A 21,499-nucleotide genomic window follows, 5' to 3' on the forward strand; every position below is an offset into this window, starting at 1 on the left:
ACTGTCAGCCCCAGGAATCACAGACATGGAATGCATGTTTTGCTCATCATGCCAGAACCCTCTCAAACTGTGGCTGCAGGTAAGTGATAGCATTTATCATTCCTAATCTTCAGCATAAATCAGGGACTCAGTTTTCAACCACATGACATATGGGGGAGAGTTGAAAGCCAAAATACAAGTAGAACCATGTATCACCATTTCTGATTAGCTGAAAGTGGAGGACAAGTGGAATGAAAATTCATTTTTGTAGATTACAGCTCTTGTGCAGTCCAATTCCCTCTCATAATTTAGACTAACATTAATGTTCCCTTTATCTTTACCCTGGGCTGTTGAGAAGATGCAGAGCTTGTCTGTCAAGCTCAGACTTGTTTTAAGACTATTATCTAAAAAAGTAGCAAACCCATAAAATAGTACTTTGATCCTTCCAAATACAAACAAAATGCTGGAAGAGTGCACGGGATGTATATATTTTTTTTTCACACCTCGGAAATTACCCAGCAGGGTTTAGTTGTGCTTTGCAAACACTCAGCTGGATGGGACTTTTGGAAGCTCTCAGCTGTGTCCTGTGGTGCCACCAAACTCAGGGGGAGCTTTCCCATTCAGTGAACTGGATTCATTGCAGTGCTTGGACTTGCTGGGAATTCTGCTGCCCCCCAGCAAACATGGTGATGAAGCTGCCAGGAAAGAATTTGTTGCATGTAAAGCTCATTTTCTAATGGCACTGAACTAGAGCTGTGGTGACAGACCCTGAGGCTGGAGAGCTTGGAGACAAGGCAGGGACCCGGCAGGCCTGGGTTTACCTTGGATAATGTGCTATGACTGGCTCCAGGTCTTTGGTGGACACTCTCCTTTGCCTGGACCTTACAGCCACATCACTGAGACTTGCCAGAAGTTCACTTTTCATATTCTATCCCATCACACTGAGGTACCACCCCTGTGTATAAACCTTCTCCTAAACCTTTTCCTTCTGCCTAGTTTTAATCTAGGCAAAATATTGCACTGGGGCAGCTGCCAGGACATTCTACATCGGCATATTTGCTGCACCTAACACCAGATTTTCTAGACATTACATGACATTTTTGCAGTGGAACCATGTTTTTTATTTAGTTTTTTATTAAGACTCTCCCTGCTTTGTGGTGGAGGTGCTGAAGAAGCTTTGCACAGTGTTTCTGGCAGGGTTGTCTCCATTACACTGCCAGGCTCCATGAGAACTTGTCCACCAACATCACCTGCCAGAGGTGTGGCAGCTGCAGCTGAACTCTGCCAGAACTGCTACTGCCACCTCAGCAAGGGGCATCTACCTGCCCACAGCCTAAACTCCCCATCTTCCTCCAGCAATGGACACATTGGAGGCCTTTTCCTGGTCTCTTATGAGCCATGCAAGGAACTTGGCAAAGGGCTTGGTCAGTTCTGTGTTGCAGAAGCAGCTCAGGGTCAAGTGTAGTGCTTGTTGCTCTTACACCTCAACACATCTGCTGACAATGGAAGTCCCAGTGAGGGAGTACTAAGGGGAGCTGGTTGTAAAAGAACAAGCTCTCAAGCAAGTGGGCATCACAACTAGCCCTGTGTATGTTCATCACCTCAGGTTCCCTCACAGCAAAATGTAGGAAGTTATTCCTGAAAAAACTCTTTCCAACTTCATGCTACTGTAAATCAGGGATGTACCACAGCCGTGATCTACCCCTAAAGAGAGAAGCCATTCATCAGCAGTGTATTTAAGGAGCATCCCTAACAATGAGAACTTGAAATTTCTGAATGGAAAAATCAGGAACATTTTTGTGTCCAAGCAAAAAAAAAAAAAAAAAAAAAAAAGAAAGAGAGAGAGAGAGCGTGAAAAACTGTTGGAAAATGTGAAGTGCAATTGCAAGGGCACTGCTCATTCCTCACCTCCAAGGAACATGGCTGTGCTGCTGATACTATAATATCCCTTGATTGCTGGTGCCAGGAGAATCAGGGCAGCCTCTCCCACTTCTGTTCAGCTCTAAGCTGCTCTCTGAGACTCTCTGGAGTCGATGGCAATTTCAAGCAGCTCCAGACACAGGTGAGCTTTATTCTCGTGCGTGTGTGCCTTTAGAGACATTCCTTCTGTCCGAGCCGGCTGAGCACAGCCCTGCATGGGTTGGGTTGGGATCAGTCAGCTGAGCTGTGTACAGAGTCTGATCATGGACACATTCCAGCAGGCACATCCACATGGGAAGGAATCTTTTGACTCCACTATGGCCCATGTCCTCCTGGCACACCAACTGTACCCTGGGAGCACTGTGCCTGCCAAGAACCATGTATCAGATCCCTGAGTGTCTTTTGGAAGCAGAGCTCCTACTGGGAGCTGCTGGAACGCTGGAGTCCCTCTGTAAGACTGACCTTCCTTGGGTAGGGCCAGCCCAGTGAGGCTTCAAACCCACAAGCTGCTCTCCCCTCCAGTGCAGCCAACTGCAGGTCTGTGTGAGCAGGGACAGCACCCAGGGAATGACTGGGGCTGTGCCAAGGCAGGGTTAGAGTGGATCTCAGCAAAAGGCTCTTTCCGCAGAGGGTGGTGGGCACTGACCAGGCTCCCCAGGGCAGTGGGCACAGCCCCAAGGCTGCCAGAACTCCAGGAGTGTTTGGATGATGCTCTGGGGCACAGGGTGTGACTCTTGGGGCTGGGCCTGTGCACAGCTGAGGGTTGGACTCCATGATCCTTGTGGGTCCCTTCCAACTCAGCATATCTGGGGATCCTATGAATAGTTCCATGTTTACATGTGTTTTAAGATTTAGTTCAGGCAGAACTACTAAATCTCCAGACTTTCAGACCTATATTCAGAAGAATTCTAAGTGTTAAATTGTTCGGCAGCCTCTTATTAACCTTGTCCCTTTTCTAACGTAATGCTCACAACTTTCCAAGTGGTTCATCTGCAAGAGCTTGTTCTGTGGTGCTCCTGGTAGTCATGCTCATGGGCTGGTTAAAGAGAGAGGTGTCTTGAATGAGATAGAAATACATCTCCTCTGTAGATGGTTCATTCTTGCAGTGCTGTTGCACTCTAGGCAAGGAGAGGATGATGTTCAGGGCAGTTTCACATCTCTGTCCTCCTGAGGTCAAAGATGTAGCAAGCAGTGTGTGTCATAAGTGTGGGATTTTCAGGATGACTTGGGACAATTCCTGACCTCCATGCCTTCCAAAAGCCAGTGTGTCACTTCAGCATTATCACAGTTTTCTTTAAAGGATAAAATACTAAACATTTCAGTCTATTATGATCATTGCAGGTTCCATTTCAGAAACACCTCCTGGGTTCTCCCAGCTTTGTTTGATGTTCGCAGCAGCTCTGCTGGGCACATATTGCACATCCCCCAGGAGCCTTTGAGCTCAAGGGGAAAACTGAAATGCTCCTGATTCATGGGATGAAGAGACATTGCAAAGTTAGTGCACTTCCAAAGAGAAATGCTGAAGAAAAATCCACCTTCATGTGCTCTTGAATTGCAAAAGCCTTCTAATGCAGCCTGTGCCCATGATTTATAACAATGACTCATAATATTGCATTATACTTAATATGATGTAACGCTGATGCAAGATGCCATTCGTGGAATTTCAATGTCACAGAGAAGAGGAGAGGAGAGAGCAGTCTGGTCATGTACCTTGCCATGCTGTCAGAATGAAAATTTACAGCCAAAATATGTGGAACCTTTCAATATCTACTTTGCTATTTTCTAGCAGGATAACTTGTAGAATAACATTTTTATTTCCTAGAGCATAAATATCTCTCAGACATATGTTATTGTGTTACTTACAGTAATTTAATTAACTTGTACTTGAGAAGACAAATTTGCTAACAGACAATTCAGTTTTACAATTATAACCCCTCACATGGAAGTTTTCAGGGCAAATCAGGATTATGCCTTTAAATTAATTGAAGTTTTATCTCTCTTTTCTGACCCAGCTGTTATGAATTCTCCTCCTGTTCTCCCTGCACTCTTGCTTCTTCCTGCAGTGAATCAGCACTTCAGGAAATACTAATTCAAAGAGGAAAAACGCTCTAAACTCTGTTTCTGAAGGTCAGAAAGAACTGCTCTCCAACAGGTTTGACAAATGAAGTGAGGCTCCTCGGGCTGCTTGGGGCCAGTTTCTTAGGGTGGATGTTCTGAACTTTGCCCCCTCCCTTCCAGCCAGGCTGAGAACTCCAAAGCTGTGCCTCAGAAGGTAGTGCTTTGTTGCCAAGACAGAGAGAGAAACAGAGAGTAGAGCCCTGTCCTGTAACAGTGAGGGAAACTGCTGATGGCTGCAGGACCCATTGGCACCACTGGCTTTGGTGTGTGGTGTGGGAGCAGCTGGAAATGGGGCCGTGTCCCACAGGCTGGGCTCCAGGAGGAGTCCTCACTACATCCTGGGCGTGCACACGGCTGTTTGTCAAGCACTGCACCACCAAAGCTGTTAGGCAGAGGAACGTGGTTGTTCTCCACCTATGACCTTTAAAATCCTCTCTATTTGACACAGTCAGTTGTCTTGTTTCCAGAAAGAGCCGACAGATTATAGAATCACAGAATATCCTGAGTTTGAAGGGATGTACAAGGATCATGGAGTCCAACTCCTGGCCCTGCACAGACACCCCAACAATATCACCCTGTCCCTGAGAGTGTTGTCCAAATGCTCCTGGAGCTCTGGCAGCCTTGAGGCTGTGACCACTGCCCTGGATAATTGTACTACTGCTCTGACAGTCACATGTATTTGGTATGTTCCAAGACTGTTGTTGGCACTGCAGGAAGCAGAGAGACATCTGCCTAAAAGAAGATTATGAAAAGGTGAAAAGTCTTGAAATCCTTGACAGGCTTTTCCTGATGGTTCTCTGTTGGTCTATACTGCACAGTCCTATTCAGCAGTGAGTCTTAAGAAGGCAAGGAGATAATGATAGACCTGTGCATCATTAGAGTGCATACTGAACCACGTGCAGCTGGTGCTGTCCTGAAGAAGGACTTTTTCAGAGGTGAGTGGGACCAAACACACAGCACAGGTTCACATTGCAAGACCAAGGAATTAGAGGGGACTGACTTTTGAATGCTATAGTGGTGCCTACAGGTGAAGGTAACAGATCAATAAAAATTGAACATCTAGTTTATTTTTGGAAGCCTGGTAGGTGCCAGTCTGTCTCCTAAGTGCATAAATATCATCCAAAACCTGGCCATGGGCAAGCAAAATTAGACAAATATTTGTAGCCCAGAGGAAAGGCACCACAAATAGGTTGTGTGGAGACGGATAAGATCCCTGTTGCTCCAAAAGGGAGCACCACCTCACAACAAGACTGTCTTTGTTGTGAAAAAGTGAGGTTCTGAGAGACTTGGTTTGCCAAATACCCATAGTGCCCCCTACCCCACCAATTGTCTCTAAATACTGTGATCTTTCACGAAACCTGAAAGGAGCCTCTTCAGCAAAAACATAATTTCTTCATTCTCTACAGGACAGTGAAGCAACAAGCCTCTTCTCAGTCCTGTTACTCTTTCTTTCCCCTGAAGATTTCAGAGATTTGTTTGAACAAAGATCAGTAATTTTGCTCTGTGAGGGGTGCAGGAAGAAGTGCAGAATATCTTGAGATCAGAACAGTTCCTGAGCCTGCTGGAGAAATGGCAGATGGCCAGAGATAGCACACACACCACTGTTCTCACAGGTAACAATGAGGAGAGCTGAATCTTCCAGGCACAAGCTCTGGGGACAGCAAATTGTGCTCAGGAAGGTGAAAAACACAAGGAGCTCATGTCCTCAAGGGGAGGCTGCTGGGTGCTTTGCCCTCCCACAGCCCAGCTCCAGCACCAACAGCCCTCCTCTACCCAAGATCCACACCTGGGTGAGAACAGAAACAGAAAACACAACTATTCTATTTGTTTGTATCTTTGAGCTCTGCACTGGGGGCAAATTACAGCCAGTAGGCAGTTCCATCTCTGTTTGCAGTCTGGTGTTGGCTGGTGTGTCATTTCTTGGGAATCTTTTACTGCCAGCACCTATCAAATACTTTCAAGGAAGTAGCTTTCTGTCAAAGATGAAACTCCCCTGCTATTCATTACTTCCCTGGATTTGAGCTCGTGTAGCAGAGCAGGCTGTGGGCACTGATGTCTTACCAAGCTTTTCAGCTACTAGAAGCAAAGTAATAAAGATCTCAGATCACTTGTTGAGAAAATATTAATGGTTAATCCTTGAGTTATTATCAGAATTCAGTTTTGCTAGTATTAAAGTACAAATTTTTGCACCAGAGAACCATACACAGGCATTTGGGATATGACACAGAGTAAAAACCTTTATCTCACCTATAAAACTACTACAGTGGCATTAAACTAAAGAAGGGTTAGGCTTTTCTTTGGGGTAGAAATGGCTTTTCTTCAAGACAACCTGCTTGGCTCCAGCATAAGTGGTAATGTCTCAGAGCCTACAGGTAATTACCACAACAAAAATGGTATCCACAAATTAGCTGTCATTCCGTATCCTTCTGCCATTTGCTTCTAAGTCACACTAACATGATGCTGAAATCAGGAGTATTGCACAGGAGGGCAAGTGGGAGAAGGCAAAACAGAGAGCTAAGGAAGCAGAGGATTGACATTCCTGCTGGAGGATGTGATCAGCAAAATGGGCACTCCCATAGGGAAAACAGTGCTGGACATACCCACCCACGGCTGAGGGAAGCACAAGGACACCCCTGGCTGGAACCACAGCACCCCTGGCACTGCCCTGAGGTTTGCTGGGAATGCCTGACCCAGAGGGATCAGAGGAGCACAGATCACACTGGGTCTTGCACCTGCAACATGGCCAAGGCAGCAAACAGGAGGCGACCTCATCACTGTCTATAACTACCTGAAGGGAAGTTCTGGCCAAGTGGGGGTTGGTCTCTTCTCCCAGGCACTCAGCAATAGGACAAGGGGGCACGGGCTCAAGCTCTGCCAGGGGAAATTGAAGTTGGAGATCAGAAAGAAATTCTTTGCAGAGAGAGTAATCAGGCATTGGAATGGGCTGCCCAGAGAGGTGGTGGATTCCCCATCCCTGGAGGTTTTTAAACTGAGATTGGACATGGCCCTGAGTGCCATAATCTGGTAAAGGGACTGGAGTTGGACCAAGGGTTGGTCTGGACTTGATGATCTCGGAAGTCTTTTCCAACCCAATCGATTCTATGATTCAGTGCCCAGGATCCCAGGAAAGCTGTGTGGGAGCTGTTGGATTCCTGCCTTCCCCAGCAGTGGCTGTTTTCAGCTCCCCAGTGCCTGTGAAAGGGAACAGAGGGGGAATCCTGCTGTGCAAAACCCTGGTGTACCAGGGAGTCAGCCTGGGCTCCTTTGCTGAGGCTTTGCCCTCCATGCAGGGGCAGCGCTCAGAGCAGGGCCTGAGCTTTTCAGTGGGGCTGAAAATGATCCCTTTCCAACTGGGTGAGACGTTCATGTCTCAACCTGACGAGAATCCTGCTCTCCCACACAGTAGCAGCTTTTTATCCTAAGTACCATTTGACTTCCCAGATAAAATGTTTGTTTGCTTTTTTCCTTTTACAGCTGGAAAGAGCTACATTTAGACAAATATTTGACAGACAAATGGCCCAACAAGCTTGTCTAACTTGCAGAGGTGCCTTCTTGCCTACTGTAAATGCCATCAGCATGAAAGCACTGGATTCTCCTGCACTGCAGGTGATGGAAGCTCATCTCCAGAGCCAGGATGGAGATGGGAGAGCAGGGATTACTCACCTTCCTCCCAGCCTCGTTGTTGTGCAGGTTCATGAGCGTCCTGGCATTCTGTTTGATCTCCCGGGCATCCACAAACACCTTGGCGAAGCCGATGCCATATCGGATGTCAGCGGAGCAGCCTCCCCATTTCCAGCCTTCCTCCTTGTGATACTGTCCCTGTTTCTCCTTGTCACAACCACAGTCACTCAGGTTGCCCTGTGTGCACGCAGCTGTGATGGCATGTGCCACCCCGGCCGCGATGATGGCGTAGGTGAACGCGGCCTCTCTGCTCCCTGAAAAGGAAAAGGGGCCAGAAATACATGAGATCTGAGGTGGAAAAACTGCCATAAACACATGATATCTGAAAGTTTAAATCTGCCATAAACACATGATATCTGAAATATCCCAGCCCCTGAGCTGCCTTTCCTTCTCCCTCCGCTCCTCAAAGTGGGGGAAAGAAAAGGGAAAAAAACTTGAAAGAAACTGAATTCAGTCAGAGTATGTATGTATTCTTAAATGCTTACAATTATATATACACAATCTGCACCTAACATAGGAAAACTTCTAGGAGAGAAGGAAAAGGGAAGGGGAAAACAGGGACAACAAAGGGACAAAAGAGAACAAATTGGTACTATTAGACACTCGCACCCACCCTCCAAGCAAACTAGAACAATACAATACTACCAACGACTCTCAGAAGAAGGCCAGCTCTATCTCATGCTCTCTCTCCTTCTCTCACGTTCTCTCTCTCATCTCCTGCGTGGCTCCGACAAGGGGCCAAAAGCAGCAAAACTCCCTGCTCCCAATCCTTGCCAGAACAAGAACACTGGCCATTTCCTATCTTCCTCTCTAATATCCTCCCTTGTCACATGGGAGGGAAAAAAAACCAGGTGGGGAATACCTAGGAGATGAGCCTTTCCCTAGTTACACCTGGTTACCAGGGAAGGCCTGGATCAAAACTATTACACTGCCATAAACACATGATATCTGAAATGGAAAAACTGCCATAAACACATGAGATTTGAAATGGAAAAACTGCGACAAATACATGAGATCTGAAAGTTCAAAACTGCCATAAACAGGTGATCCCTGAAATGCAAAAATTGCCATAAACACGTGATATCTGAAAGTTCAACCCTGCCCTAATCATGTGATACCACACAGAGAAACGAGTTGGAAAACCAGGCAAGATCCTACAGGGCAGAAATCAGAAACTATTTGAGAAGTGCTGTCAATCTGCAGGCATAAGCAGGTCTCTGCTCTTCTAAGTATTGATTTGGGTGGATGGTCACTCTCTGAATTGAAAGCTCTACATGAGGGAGTAGGAAAGAAAGTATTGTTGAGACAACTTCATCTATGCAATTCCAGATAGTATTAGAAGTAGTCAAAATTTTATAGCAAAAGGGTGGGGAGGCAAAGGCTCTAGCTTAAAAAAGAAAGAAAGAAAAACAAAATAGGTGGACTTGGGGGTGAAATCAGTAAAACAACAGTATTCAACTTTAAAACGTCACAGAATACAGAATATGCTGAACTCAAAGGGACTTACAAGGATCATTGAGTCCAGCCCTCAGCCCTGCACAGGACCATCCCCAAGAGTCGCTCCCTGTGCCCCAGAGCATCATCCAAAGCCTTCCTGAAATCAGCTCAGGAGTAGGACTTTATTTAGAAGTTTAATTCTACACTAAGGTGTTTTCTTTACAGTAAAACCATCTCTGTTGGATATCTTGTTCTGAAAGCATTTTAACTGAAGTGGGACTTTTTTTTGCACTGTGTCACAAACGTTTCAACACTGACTCAATGAAATAAGTTTTGGGTTTAATTTCAAAATTTCTCACAGGATGGGAAAAAAAAATCCTGACCTGTTGTAGGTACCATGACCAAAGGAATTTGAAGTAGAGCCTCACCTGAGGGCTGTGAGGCAGAGATTAAACCAATACTATTTTGTGCAATGAGGCTCTAATGACAAGTGCTGTTTGTTGAGGGGGGACTTTTCACTTTAAATTAAAGATCTAATTTATCTTCTTGAAGTTTTCTTGCATTCTGGTGTGTGGGACCTCCGAGATTTTGGAAGCAGCTCTGCTGAGAGAGGGTCTCTCCAGCACCTAAGAGGGTTTGCAGAGGTTGCCAATGCATATCAAACAGCCCTTTAAAAATTCTTGGATCCCCCAAACTAAGAACTTATTTCTCTTGTCCAATGACAAAATGTATCCTTGCATCACTAGGATCAGAATAAGACTTCATTAGTTGAGTGCAGATGGGAAGATACTTCCCCTCTCCAGTTCTAGCAGACCTCAGCTGCTGGCAATAGTTTATTATACATGAAACAAGCCCATTTCTGCTGTTTATTGGATTTCACAAAAAAATAATCACTTGGGAAAGAAACCTTACAAATTTGGCTACTTCCCTTCCATGTACATGGTCTAGATTCTCGCTTTTAACGAAAAATGTTCACTTCCTTATGCCAAGGAAGTAAAATGGAAAACAAGATGACATTACCACAAGCTGTTAACAGTCAACTTTGTGCCCTTTTATTGGCATAGCCAATATTCCCATGGGACCTGCTAAGCACTGTATTTATTAAGGGACTGGTAGTCAAGAATCAAACTTCCTTGAAAGATTCCTTGTTCCTCCTCATTTAAGAAAACAAACAAAGAAACAAACAAACAAAAACAAACAAAAAAAACCCCCCTCATTATGGATGTGGAAGAGAAATTCCAGGCTTTAGGTGCATTTGGGGCTGTGCTCTCAGAGTCCCTGTGGCTGTGAGGGGTGACCCAGAGGAGGCAGGGGAAGTGCAGTCCCACTCCCCAGAGCATTCACCAGGACCAGCCAGGACACCCTCCCAGTGACTCCTAAAGTTTATACTCAACAATATCCCCACTATTTGAAGCAAAACACTGTGAAAAATTCCCTGCTAGACAGGAGAGGTCCATCAAGAAGTCCCTGTTTCTCTGCTGGGAGCAGAGCAGGGCTTTACACCAAGTTTCTGTTTCATGAAGCAGCAAATGGGACAGGATCAAAAGTAGTATTTTTGAGTTGAAATTTTCATCTGGCTCTTTTTTCTCCCTATGGTTGGATCATTTCTGTTCAAGCACAGGTTATTTTTAAGATCTAGAATAAAAAGCACTTGGAGACCTCTGTAATCTGACACACTCGACATTGTAAAGACTGAGCAGCTCTTGCTTCTTAGAGAGAAGAAAAATGCAAGACAGAGAATATAAAACCAGTTAGTACAAGCAGAATCGGAATCCAATGCTAAGCTTGATCATAAATTATATTACATAAATTATAAGTTTGTCTTATTTAGGGGTAAAGTTTGCAGCATTTAAAAACTAAAATTTAGGAGATTACAAGGTAAACAAAGCAAGTGCCTGGAAGAATTGATCCAGGTAGGAAGTGCAGTATTGATAAAGTGACATGGGTTTGTCACATCTGCATCAAATTTTTCCTGTTTTCCATAAATGATTCACTTTTTAAGGTTTCATTACCCTTGTTTGGCTCACAGAAATGTCAGCATGGAGGGAAGGTCAGTTAATACTGAGCCTCCTCTGTGACAGGGCTTTAGACACCAGAACATTCCACAACAGGTTTATCACAAGAGGATGTTCCTGCCACTTCTAAATAGTCAATACTCCTCTAGTTTTGATTTCAGCAAACAGTGGAAATGCCTTGAGGATATCAGAGAAAAACACACTTTACTAAGGGATGGTCAGGCACTGCTTTGTTTCCTCTGAGCTTCTCCTGATGCTCCAGAACAGGCTGACCAAGGAAGTTGTGCTCCACATTCAGTCTAATCTCAAACATGGGTGGGTTGAAAGCCATAGCCTCATCACTTCTGAATTCCCAAAGATGAACAATGACCTCATATGATCTTCTATTATTTTCTTTCTAGTTTGATTTTCCAGTGCATCTGACAGTCCACTTAGACCTGTACCTTACTTTCCTTCTTAAAATTTAGTAGCAAAAAGTTAAGTATCTTAGCATTAGAATAAGGTAAGACTTTGATATCAAAACAACACTGAAACCCTCTCGTATTTACATTAACCTGTAGGGGATGGTGACTGTAGCATCCAAAAATACTCCATAGATGGGTACAGCACTTCAGGTCCAGGAAGACAAAGAAGTTTGGCAAAGCAGGAGATATGGTACCTAAAACAGGATAAGGAAAGGACAGAACTGGCAGCAATGCATTCCACCATGTGAGAGACAGAGCCCACTCTGCCTAAGGACCAGGATCAATTCTTTCCAGAAAAAAGCAGTCAGGAGACTGGTGGGGTTCGCTCTTCTGCATACCTGAAAGAGTGTGCAAAACCCTAATCTGCAGTCTTTACCTTCTCTAGATGACTAGAAATATCAGCCCACAGCTGGTAGAGGAAACTGTGTTTTCAGCACTGACATCAGAAAAGACTTTTTGGAAAAAGTTAAATAAAATGTACTGATTGGCATGAGCTGCTCAAACTGCCTCTTGACCAACTTTCTGACCCATTTGCTACATGTGTGGGGTGAAGACACAGGAATTAAATCTTCTTTCAGGCAATTCCCATTGAATCCATCCTTAAACTGCAACTGAACTTTAATCTATGTTCTTTTTAAACAGTAAACACCTGGGACTGTCCTCAGCCTGAACAAGTCTTTCAGTGCTGTGTGAACACAGAGGCTTTTCTTCATGTGTTGGACATAAGTATCTTCCCGCTCTTCCTGGTTTTTTCTGGACTCCAGTAAGGTATCAGGGCACAATTATTTAGGGACTCACTGAGCCTCCTTCTTCACTGCCACCCAACAGGTCTTCTCTTCCCAATGAGTCCAAAAGGGATGAGGTTCATGGAAAATGTACTCTTTTCATCTTTAATGGCTCTCTTTTGCAGAGAGAGCAGCTCTGGGGACTCAAATACGTATTCACTCAAAGGTTGGACTCGATGATCTTGGACGTCTTTTCCAACCTTAATTATTCCATGGTCCTGTAAGGCCTGCAGTGTGTTACAGCTCCATTTGCTCTGAGGGCAGATAGTTAGGCATTGATGCCTTCCAAAATTTCTGCAGCTCCCCTTTGCTGATGCAAAATATTGTTATATATTTGTTAGTCTGGGGTTTGGCTCAGCAGGAACTACAGCCTGTCTATCAGCTACAGAGAATGGTCTGAATTTTGGTTTTCATTCAGCTGACTTCATAATTTTTTTGAAATGTAATCTTAAAATTTGGTGATTTTTTTTAAAACTTCATTCACACAGATTAGAAACAGGAACTTAAAAAGAAGTGCAGCACTTTGATGTTGCTTGGAAAAGAAAGGCCAAACCTGCAAGACACAGAGTGGGTTTTTCTGCAGGAAGGCAGGAGGTGCTCAGCAGTTTGGGATCTGAGCATGTTTCTAAACAGCCTGCCCTGCCCTATCAGTCCCCTCATAAACTGACTGAGCTGTGAAATAAAAAAAAAGACAAATTTCTGTTTATCTCACTGGAAAACACGGGTTGTATTTTCTGCTATTTAAAGCCAAAGGGTCAGAGGGGGAGTTATCTGCAGTGACATGAGCTGAAATATGATTGGGAAAATATAAAGATGGAAAACACAGCTCACCTTGCCAATTATGTGCCACAGTTCACATTACTTCTCATCTCTCTACAGAGGTCATAACTCACAGCTAGGAAAAATGAAGAGCAGAACCCATCCTCTGCCTGCTTTGGGAAGTTCCTCCTCCTTCCTTGGTAGACTATCTATGGCTTCGCAGGGTTTTTTATTTTTATCTTTCTTTAACTTATCCTGAGTGATTAATAAAAATGGTAGCTTAAAAAGAAATCATTGGAGTATCCTCTTCCTATTTTTTTTTCTTCTTCTATTTGAAGTTTGGGGGGGTTGGTGCCTTAAAATAATGTACTCCCTTGAAATGAGAATGTTGGATCCCTATAAACCAGCAGTGTGGCTTTAGAAAGATTAGTACTAATAAATAAAATAAATACAGTTTCTTTAAGAGGCATTTGAGACTTTGGGGGGTGTAGTCACTGCCTACTTTCACAAGCTAAAGTTTTTTCATCAACTCTTGAAATTCTTGGAGAGGAAACACTCCAAGTATTGTGATTATTTTTGAAAACACTCTCTTTAAACTTATAAAGTTACTACTCAAGGCAGGTGCATTACCAAAATCACAGCCAGTATTTTGGAGTTCAAACAAGTCTCTCCTTTTCTGAGGGCTCTGAGCCCCCTCCCCAGCCACTGAGACAGGAGATCTCCTACCTTTCTAACAATATGCAGTCTTGCTGTTTCTCTGGAACATGTACTCACAAGACACATCTGAAAGCAGGCATGAAAAACTTCTGATGGGAATTCCAACTGCAGTGTCCTTGGGGCAATGTTTTATCCTACTGTGACAGTCCCTGCTGAGAAAGATTGACTTTTTGGAAAAAAGCAGCGTGCTCAGGTTTGGATGATCAGGCCGTATTTCAGCCTGGCCTGTGGTTTGCCTGCAAATAACTGTTCTCCTGCAAGACACTGACAGTAAAAACTGGTTGGAAGGGCTGGAAACTTAGCACAGAAATGCAGACTCTGATCTTGCTTGAGTAGAGAGCAAGACTCCTGTTCATTACAGTATTTCTTTTCATTATATATTGGGAGATTCTTAACACCACTGGTTCAGAAAACAGAGTGTTTATCAGTCTTGCCTCTAAATATTGGCCAAGCTGAGTAGTGCAGCAGCACCTACAACCTAGTTACTCCCAGACCTGTCTAGGTAATCTTCCATGCAATACAAAAACAACGAGGATTTTCCTGCCAGAGTTCAAGAAGTGTTTGGACAACACTCTCAGGCACATTGTGGCATTCTTGGGGAGTCCAGTGAAGGGTCAGCAGTTGGATTTCAACGCTCCTTGTGGGTCCCTTCCAGCTCAAGATACTCCATGATTCTGCCAGGGGTTGTTATTTTGTAATTCAAAGAACCAGTATTTAAAACCTGACACAAGAGACTGCAACAGGGTTTCAAATCAAAAAGCTCTATAAAATGATTGAAAATTCAATCCTTTCTTGAACACACCTGTACCAGGATGTTTTCAAGATTGTTTCTCTATAACACAGTAACAATATGAAGTTTTACTCTTAACTTTTCTATTCACTTCTTTTTCTCTGTTAAATCTACCAGACCAGAGAGGAGAATGTCCAAGATCTTTGTTCTCTTTCCCATACCAGCAAGAGCTATTCCTGACAGCTACTGAACAAAGTTAGTTAAGGATTTGGCTTGTAGGACAGTTGTCACTTGTTTCAATAGACAGGAGTGGGAATGTCCCCTCTAACTTCATGTTGTTGAAGCCATAGAAGAAAAGTTGATTCTAATATGTGGAATAAATTCATTCAGTCTTGTGCAGAGCTCATAGTGCAGTGTATAAAAGAAAGCACAAAGCTCTCCTGGTCTAAGGTTGCACCTGGATCCACCTGGAGTGATCCGTGAGCCAAAGGTTTTGGACACAACACACAGAGGTGCTGAGCTTCCCAGCTCTGCTCCAAAGTTTTAAGCCCAGTTAGTCTATGTGGATTCTTGCTTTGATTTCAGCTTTCCTTATTCCCATGAGTAATGGCAGGGGGTGATACTGACGCATTTTCCAGTGTGAAAGAAAGCAAAGAACTGATGCTTTTGGGTAAGCCCAGGATGCAAACTTGGTTGAAGCCAGTTTTGCTGTAATGTTCTTTGGAGACCATCACATCTTCCCAGCCCCCCGCTGTCCCTCCAAGCTGCCCCACTACAGGGCTGCAGTGCCTTTCTTCTCATTGCAGTGACTTCCCACTTGGCTGTGTGGCTTTGTGGAGGTGCAGTCAAACACTTTATACTCACGTGGGAAGTCTCATTTAACAGTGGCAGTGCTGCTCAGTTATGTCAAAAGCACCTGGGTTTTTTGTTCTGCCCCACGGTGCCAGTATGGAGCTGTCCTCTAGATCCCATGACATGCAGGCACATCCCAAGGCAGTTATTGGAGAGTTACTGTCACAAACAGCAGAGTTACTGTTCACTGAGGCACCTGATGAACAGCTTTTGCCACAGCACTTGCTCCTTCTGCCATCCATCAAAGTCCAGTCTAATTTCCAGATTCTCTCAAGGGCTCCACTGGTTGTTCAGATCTTTAGGCTTGAACCACGTTTCACCTGAAGAGAGGTGGGCAGGAGGCTTTTGGCCTGTTGTGCTTTAAAGCCTTGCTTTGGATTGTGGATGTCTTCGGGAGCAGAACTGCTGACCACCATAGCAAATATATTTGGGTTTAAGTGTGTCCATAATTGCAGTGTTACATCATCTCCAGGGTTATTTTAAAAATTCTCTTTGTGACTTTACATTATTAATAAGGTGGCAATGGAATTGTCTAGAAAAACATCCTTGTGTGGAACTTGATTGTGACTTTATCATTTCCTGTTGTAAGCAGACCAAGTCCTCAGCTGAGTAAACTGGTGTCACTTTTACTCCTGTTATTTCTCCCTGTTAGTGGCACTATTGTCCCCAGCTGTCAGGATAAGAGATCCACAGTATGGCAGCAGGGAAGAATCTCTTTTTTGAAGGACAAACTAGGTAAAGTGACGCAAGAAATAAATGCTGTGCCCTGGCTGGAAGCACGACTGCGACCAGCTGGGAACTCAAGCCTGTGATCACAAATAGGCAATATGATGCAAGGATGAGTTTAAATGGTGCTTACTATAACTCTACAAATGAACTATCGCTGGAAGATGGATTATATGTGAAATTTAAAAATACACACATGCTACAGATTAGAACAAGAAAATGTTTGATCCTTTCTTTCTACTTCTACCACGTGTTTCACCAACACTTGTATCTCTGTTATCGTTTAAAAAATATGAAAAGAAGTACACAAAGGAGAGTGTCATGATCAGCCACACAACGGTAGGGCCACAAGGAAAACTCACACCTCCTGAATCACCCTGAGTGGCAACAAGAGAATTGAAATAATCTGGGTACATTTACATAACATTCATAAAACACATTACCCAGTAAGGGTAAGGCAACCTGGGTTTGAAGAGACCTTGGCTTGCTGTGCCATCAAAATTGCAGTTGGGAAATAGTTCCCAAGAATCTGTGGGAGCTTATTTGTATGGACTAACACACACAAATGCCATTAGCATCAGAGTTGCTCAGGCACATCCTCCCAGATTGATCTCAAGCTCCCTCGCCGCACGTGCCTGGCTGAACCACATTACTGTCATTCTGAAGTCATCTCCTAATCATAGAGAGAGTCCATCAGTGCCACTCCAGAGGCAGAGAGGGAGGAATGAGCTCATGTGTGGCTCACTGACTTGATGGCAAGTGGCAAGACAAAGGTGCCCCACAGACTTCCCAGGTAATAACTCTCAGGATGCAATTGCCTGGAAAATATACCCAGTTGTTGACTGTTGGAAAAGGTACCAATGTTTAGCTTCTGTTGGAATAGCATTTTGTAATACACACTGTGTCAGGGGCTAATTAAAAAAAGCAACAGGGGCACAGTATCTTTGCCTAATGGATACCTCGACTGTTCTTGTGCACAGTCACCTTGAAATACCTACTATAGGATATATGGTCCTTCATGTCACACATCTCTTTACTCTTTAGGGTAAGGCACTCAGATCTGAACTCCTCCTATTTGTGGTTATCAAATTTAATTTATGGCTTTACGGCTCACAGGTTTTACCCTTTTTAACCAGAGCAAGATATTATTTCTCTGGATAGTAACCTAAATGTACTCCTCCTGACAGAGATCGAAGGGGAAGAGAGACCTGTAAGGAACATGCCCTATAGCCATGTAAAGGTGAGCTATGCCAGGTATTCAAGGTTTCTATCCCTGCTGATAGGGAAGGAGCAGAAGAACAATGAGACAACCTGAGCAGGAATGGCTATACTGTACTATTTCATGGTGTTTGAGAGCCTGACTACTTCTGTTTTTGAGATCCCAGACATGTCTGTGCACAAGTAAAATTCACCACTGGATTTCAAGCCTCTGTGATTTTTATCAAAGTTTACTTTAAAATTTCAATACCGATAAGCTGTTTAAATTTGAGTGTTTAGGTTATTCTTTAAATGAGTTTTATAATTTGGATGCCATTCAACTCTTGACTGTATTCCGAAACCAAGGAGAAATTTGCCCAATCCATCTTAGCTCATAATGGATAGATAGAGCATATTAAGAGTTATCACCTCAAAGACAGATCAAAGTCTACTTCCTTTAATATTGACTTTCTTTAAAAGGACCTAAATATAACCCACTAGCTAAATAATTCAATTTTCGGAGGGGGGAAAGGAAATGAGAGCATGTTTATACAACAGACCACAATAACTCCAGTTTTCTGATTTGTTGGAGAAGAAAAAAAACCCCTTCTCACATTTTCTGTTTAAGGAAATGTTAGTCTTAGACTAAATGAGCCCAAACCTGTCAGTCATCCAAAAGGACTCTTCACTGATATAAGTGGCAAACACTTGCATTCATCACTGACAGGAACAGCTCAGCTCAAGGAACAGAAACAATGAGCTAATCTGAATAAATGGTCCTTTTTCAGATGTTTCACAATGTTATGCAGGGGGCTTTTCACCTTCTCTACTCAAGTCACTCTGGTTATCAAAGGTGTTGAAAAGTGGGGCTTTCAACACAGCCATGTAGTTCTCTTTCTGTTCTTTCCTTAAATATCTCCAAGTTTTGGAAAATATACGTGTCAGTGTGCCATGATGTGATAAAATACACATTCAGTGTTCTCAGGAGTTCCAGAGCAGAGTGGCAAGGCTGTATCTCTGCCTTTCATGGGAATGCAAGGAATGAGGTACTAGGGACATATCTTGCCATATGATCAAAGTGTGCCTGGAGCCAGTCCAGAGGGTTCCCCCACAGCTGCTCAGGGCTCCTCTTGCTTTTGTTTTCAGTCCCTTTCTTAACTTTCATGAAGTATCCGTGTTTTCTGTCACACTAGGCATTGTTTAATGGGGTTTCTGATTTTTTTACAACTACATTTTAGATGTGGAAGAAACAGGGAGACCTCAAGACTGGAAATCATAAAGCCCAACTTGAACGTTTGGGTGCAGAATGTGATGCTATGAGTGATTAGCTTTCAATGGTGGCTCTAAAAATGACTAACCTGTATTTGGAAAACACATTTCCTTGGTCTTTGTATTTTAAGTGCTGTGGAATCAGCAAGCACTAAAATACCACTACTATGTGTTTGGAAAAACGGGGGGATGAGAGTTTTAACTCAACTCTAATTTTTCGGGTATCTGTGTTTATCATTATTAATGCTGTTTTAGCTAAGAATTTTTATGTTTTCATACTGCTGCAATAACTGAAAACACAGAGACTGGAAGTGGGATCTTCTGCCTGTTGATTGGAACAGTGTAAATGCCCTGACATCTCAAACCAGAAGACACCCCTCTCTTTCTCCTGGGAGAGAGGGCAGGAGGTACACCTGCCCTGGGATAACTATTTTGTGTGGTGGGAATCTCTCACAATGAGACTGTTTGCTGCACCTCAGTCCCACCAGGTACAAACACAAAGTATCACTGTGGAGGTGCCTGCCCTCCAAAAGGGTAATTCCAGCTCTGCTGGGCCGTTCTGACCACTGCCTTCAACCAGAACCAAGCCCCATTTATCCAGCCCTAAGCACATGAAAAGGCTGCTGTCTCATGCACACAAACAAATGGAAAATTTTTGGAAAGGATTTCTGAGAGCAGGACAGTGAAATCCCGGGGTGGAAGCTTATGGACATGGAAGTTCTCACCAGAAGGTGCCCTGCCAGGAGGGAACAGCGATGCCAGTCACGTTGATAACGACAGCCATAGCTCACAGTGCCGGTCCTGCTGGCACGAGCTGTGTGATCCAGCTGGTCCTTCCCCAAACCAACAGCCATGCCCCGTGGCACCCCCCGTGTGCCCCCCTCTTGGTGTCCTGCGGGTGGCAGCCGGTCAGGGGTGGGCAGAGAGCCAACGTACCGACTTTGAGCTCCTTCCCGAAGACGGTCCTCTCTCCCAGGGCAGAGCAGTTCCAGCGCCCGTTGCGGAACTGGAACTGGCACTCGTTGATGCCCATCTGGGACCCCTCCCCGATGACGATGATGGCGTCGGGCCGGCTCTGGCAGATGGCCCGCTGCCGGGGGGCGAGCCCCGGGATCTTGTTGCAGATGATACTGGCTCCCAGGGCCACCACCGAGGAAAAGCCCCTGCAACGACAGGACAGCAGAGGTGGCTGAGGGGAAGGGAAGCTCGTCCCGGAGGCACACGCAGCACCCGCTGCCTTCCCGTGCTGCCGGGCCCGGCTTTGGCAGGTGCCCCCTGAAAACACCCGCCTTTCCCCCGGTCGCCTCCCTCTCCCTCTCTCCAAGCCAAGGCAGAGATAAGGAGCGCGTGGGCTCCTGCCAAAACGGGTCCAAACTTCCTCATTCGCGAATTAAACTCATGCAGCGGCGTTGCGTGCCCGGGCCACGCGCATGCAACGGCTGGGAGGGTTTTTCCCAAACCTGTCGAACAGTTAGAGGAGGCAGGGAGGGAGGGAAGCAAGGGGGACAACCCACGCTCCCTGCCCCAGGGCCGCGCAGCCTCCTCCCGCACCGAGCGCACCTGGACGGGCCGCACCGGGCCGGGCCGGGCGGGGGATGCTGCGGGACTGGAGCGCCGCCACCCTCCCTGCGCCTCCTCTAGCGGAGCCGCCGAGGGATGTCCCTGCGGGGAGGCGGGAGCAGGTACCCGGCAGGGAGCGGCGGGAGCGGCCGGGACACCCGTACCGGGAGCGCCGGCCGGGGCAGGGAAGGGGCGGCTGTCCGGGGATCCCCGGGTGTTCCCCCCGGGCAGAGACCTCCGCCCGACCCCTCGCAGCCCCGCACATCGCCGCGACGCCACCTCACCCCGTTGAGGGTCGCTCCGAGGTGCGGGACCTTACCCATCCTTTGAGAAATAATAGTGATCACCACTATCATCACTTTTTTTTTTTTGAGACTTCCCGAGTTAAATAGTAACAGGTCTGGGCAGGTTGGGCTGAGCGCGAGTGAGAGCGCGATTGTTATAAAAGAAAGAGGAAAAAAAAAGTTGCTTACCCGATCTTAATATACACAATCCCCAGGCTCAGGAAGATGTGGAAGATCCAGCGCCTTGTTTTCCTGTTCATATTCCTTGCTTGCCGTCGCTCAGACCAACACGCAAACGATGCCCGCCGCGCTCGGGGCCGGTCCGTTCCGTGCCGTTCCTGGCGGTGCCGCGGTCACGGCCGCCCGGCCGAGCGGGGCAGCCCCCGCCGTGCCCCGCAGCGCCCGCCGCTCCGCGCCGAGCCCCCGCCGCCTCTCACCATGGCCCCGCCGGGGCTCCCCGCACTCCGAGCCCCGCCAGCCGCACTGCTGGCACCGGAGCGCGCTGTGCGGGCTCTGGATGCGCTGCGGGGTCCTGTGAGCGCCAGCCGCGTCCCAACCGTCAATGGGAATTGTCTCCCTGTCTTCTCCCCCCAAGCCCCCCACTTTTTTTTTCCTCTCTTTCTCTCTTTTTCAGCTACTTGGGCGTGTTCTCCTCAGGAGGGAGTTGTCCAGCCCGGGGCGGGGGGGGTGCAGGGCGGGGGGGGGGGAAGGGGGGGAGAAAGGCGGGGAGGTGGGAAGAAGGGGAACCAGGAATTGCAGACGGATCACCTGCCTGCAGGGAGGCTCAGAGTAACCCTCCTCCTGCGGGCACGGCCCGGGGGCACGCGGCGGGGACTCCGGGGGGTGTCACCGGGGGGCGCCCCCGGGGCTGGCCCCGGCCCGGCGGGCGGCATCGGGGCCGCCGCGCCCGGCTCGGCTCGGCCCGCACCCCGCACCGCTCCGCGACGGCACCGCGGCCAAAGCTTTTACTCCGCAACCGCCGCCCGCTCGCCGGAGCCGTCGAGCA

At 46.1% G+C, this 21,499-nt stretch overlaps 1 protein-coding gene across 1 annotated transcript in view; it reads right to left on the bottom strand.

Annotated features, from left to right (window-relative positions):
* The window catches only part of WNT7A (Wnt family member 7A), a 39,581-nt gene extending 18,082 nt beyond the window's left edge, over positions 1–21,499 (bottom strand). Inside the window, exons 1-3 of the mRNA XM_071550996.1 lie at positions 20,683–21,499; positions 19,586–19,812; positions 7,681–7,952 (exon numbers count right to left, since the gene is read on the bottom strand). Coding sequence (XP_071407097.1) covers positions 7,681–7,952; positions 19,586–19,812; positions 20,683–20,753 — 570 coding nt within the window. The 5' untranslated portion in view covers positions 20,754–21,499. The remainder of the gene's footprint in view (positions 1–7,680; positions 7,953–19,585; positions 19,813–20,682) is intronic.

Source organism: Pithys albifrons, chromosome 3 (assembly GCF_047495875.1).
Source record: "Pithys albifrons albifrons isolate INPA30051 chromosome 3, PitAlb_v1, whole genome shotgun sequence".
Taxonomy (NCBI): Eukaryota; Metazoa; Chordata; class Aves; order Passeriformes; family Thamnophilidae; genus Pithys; species Pithys albifrons.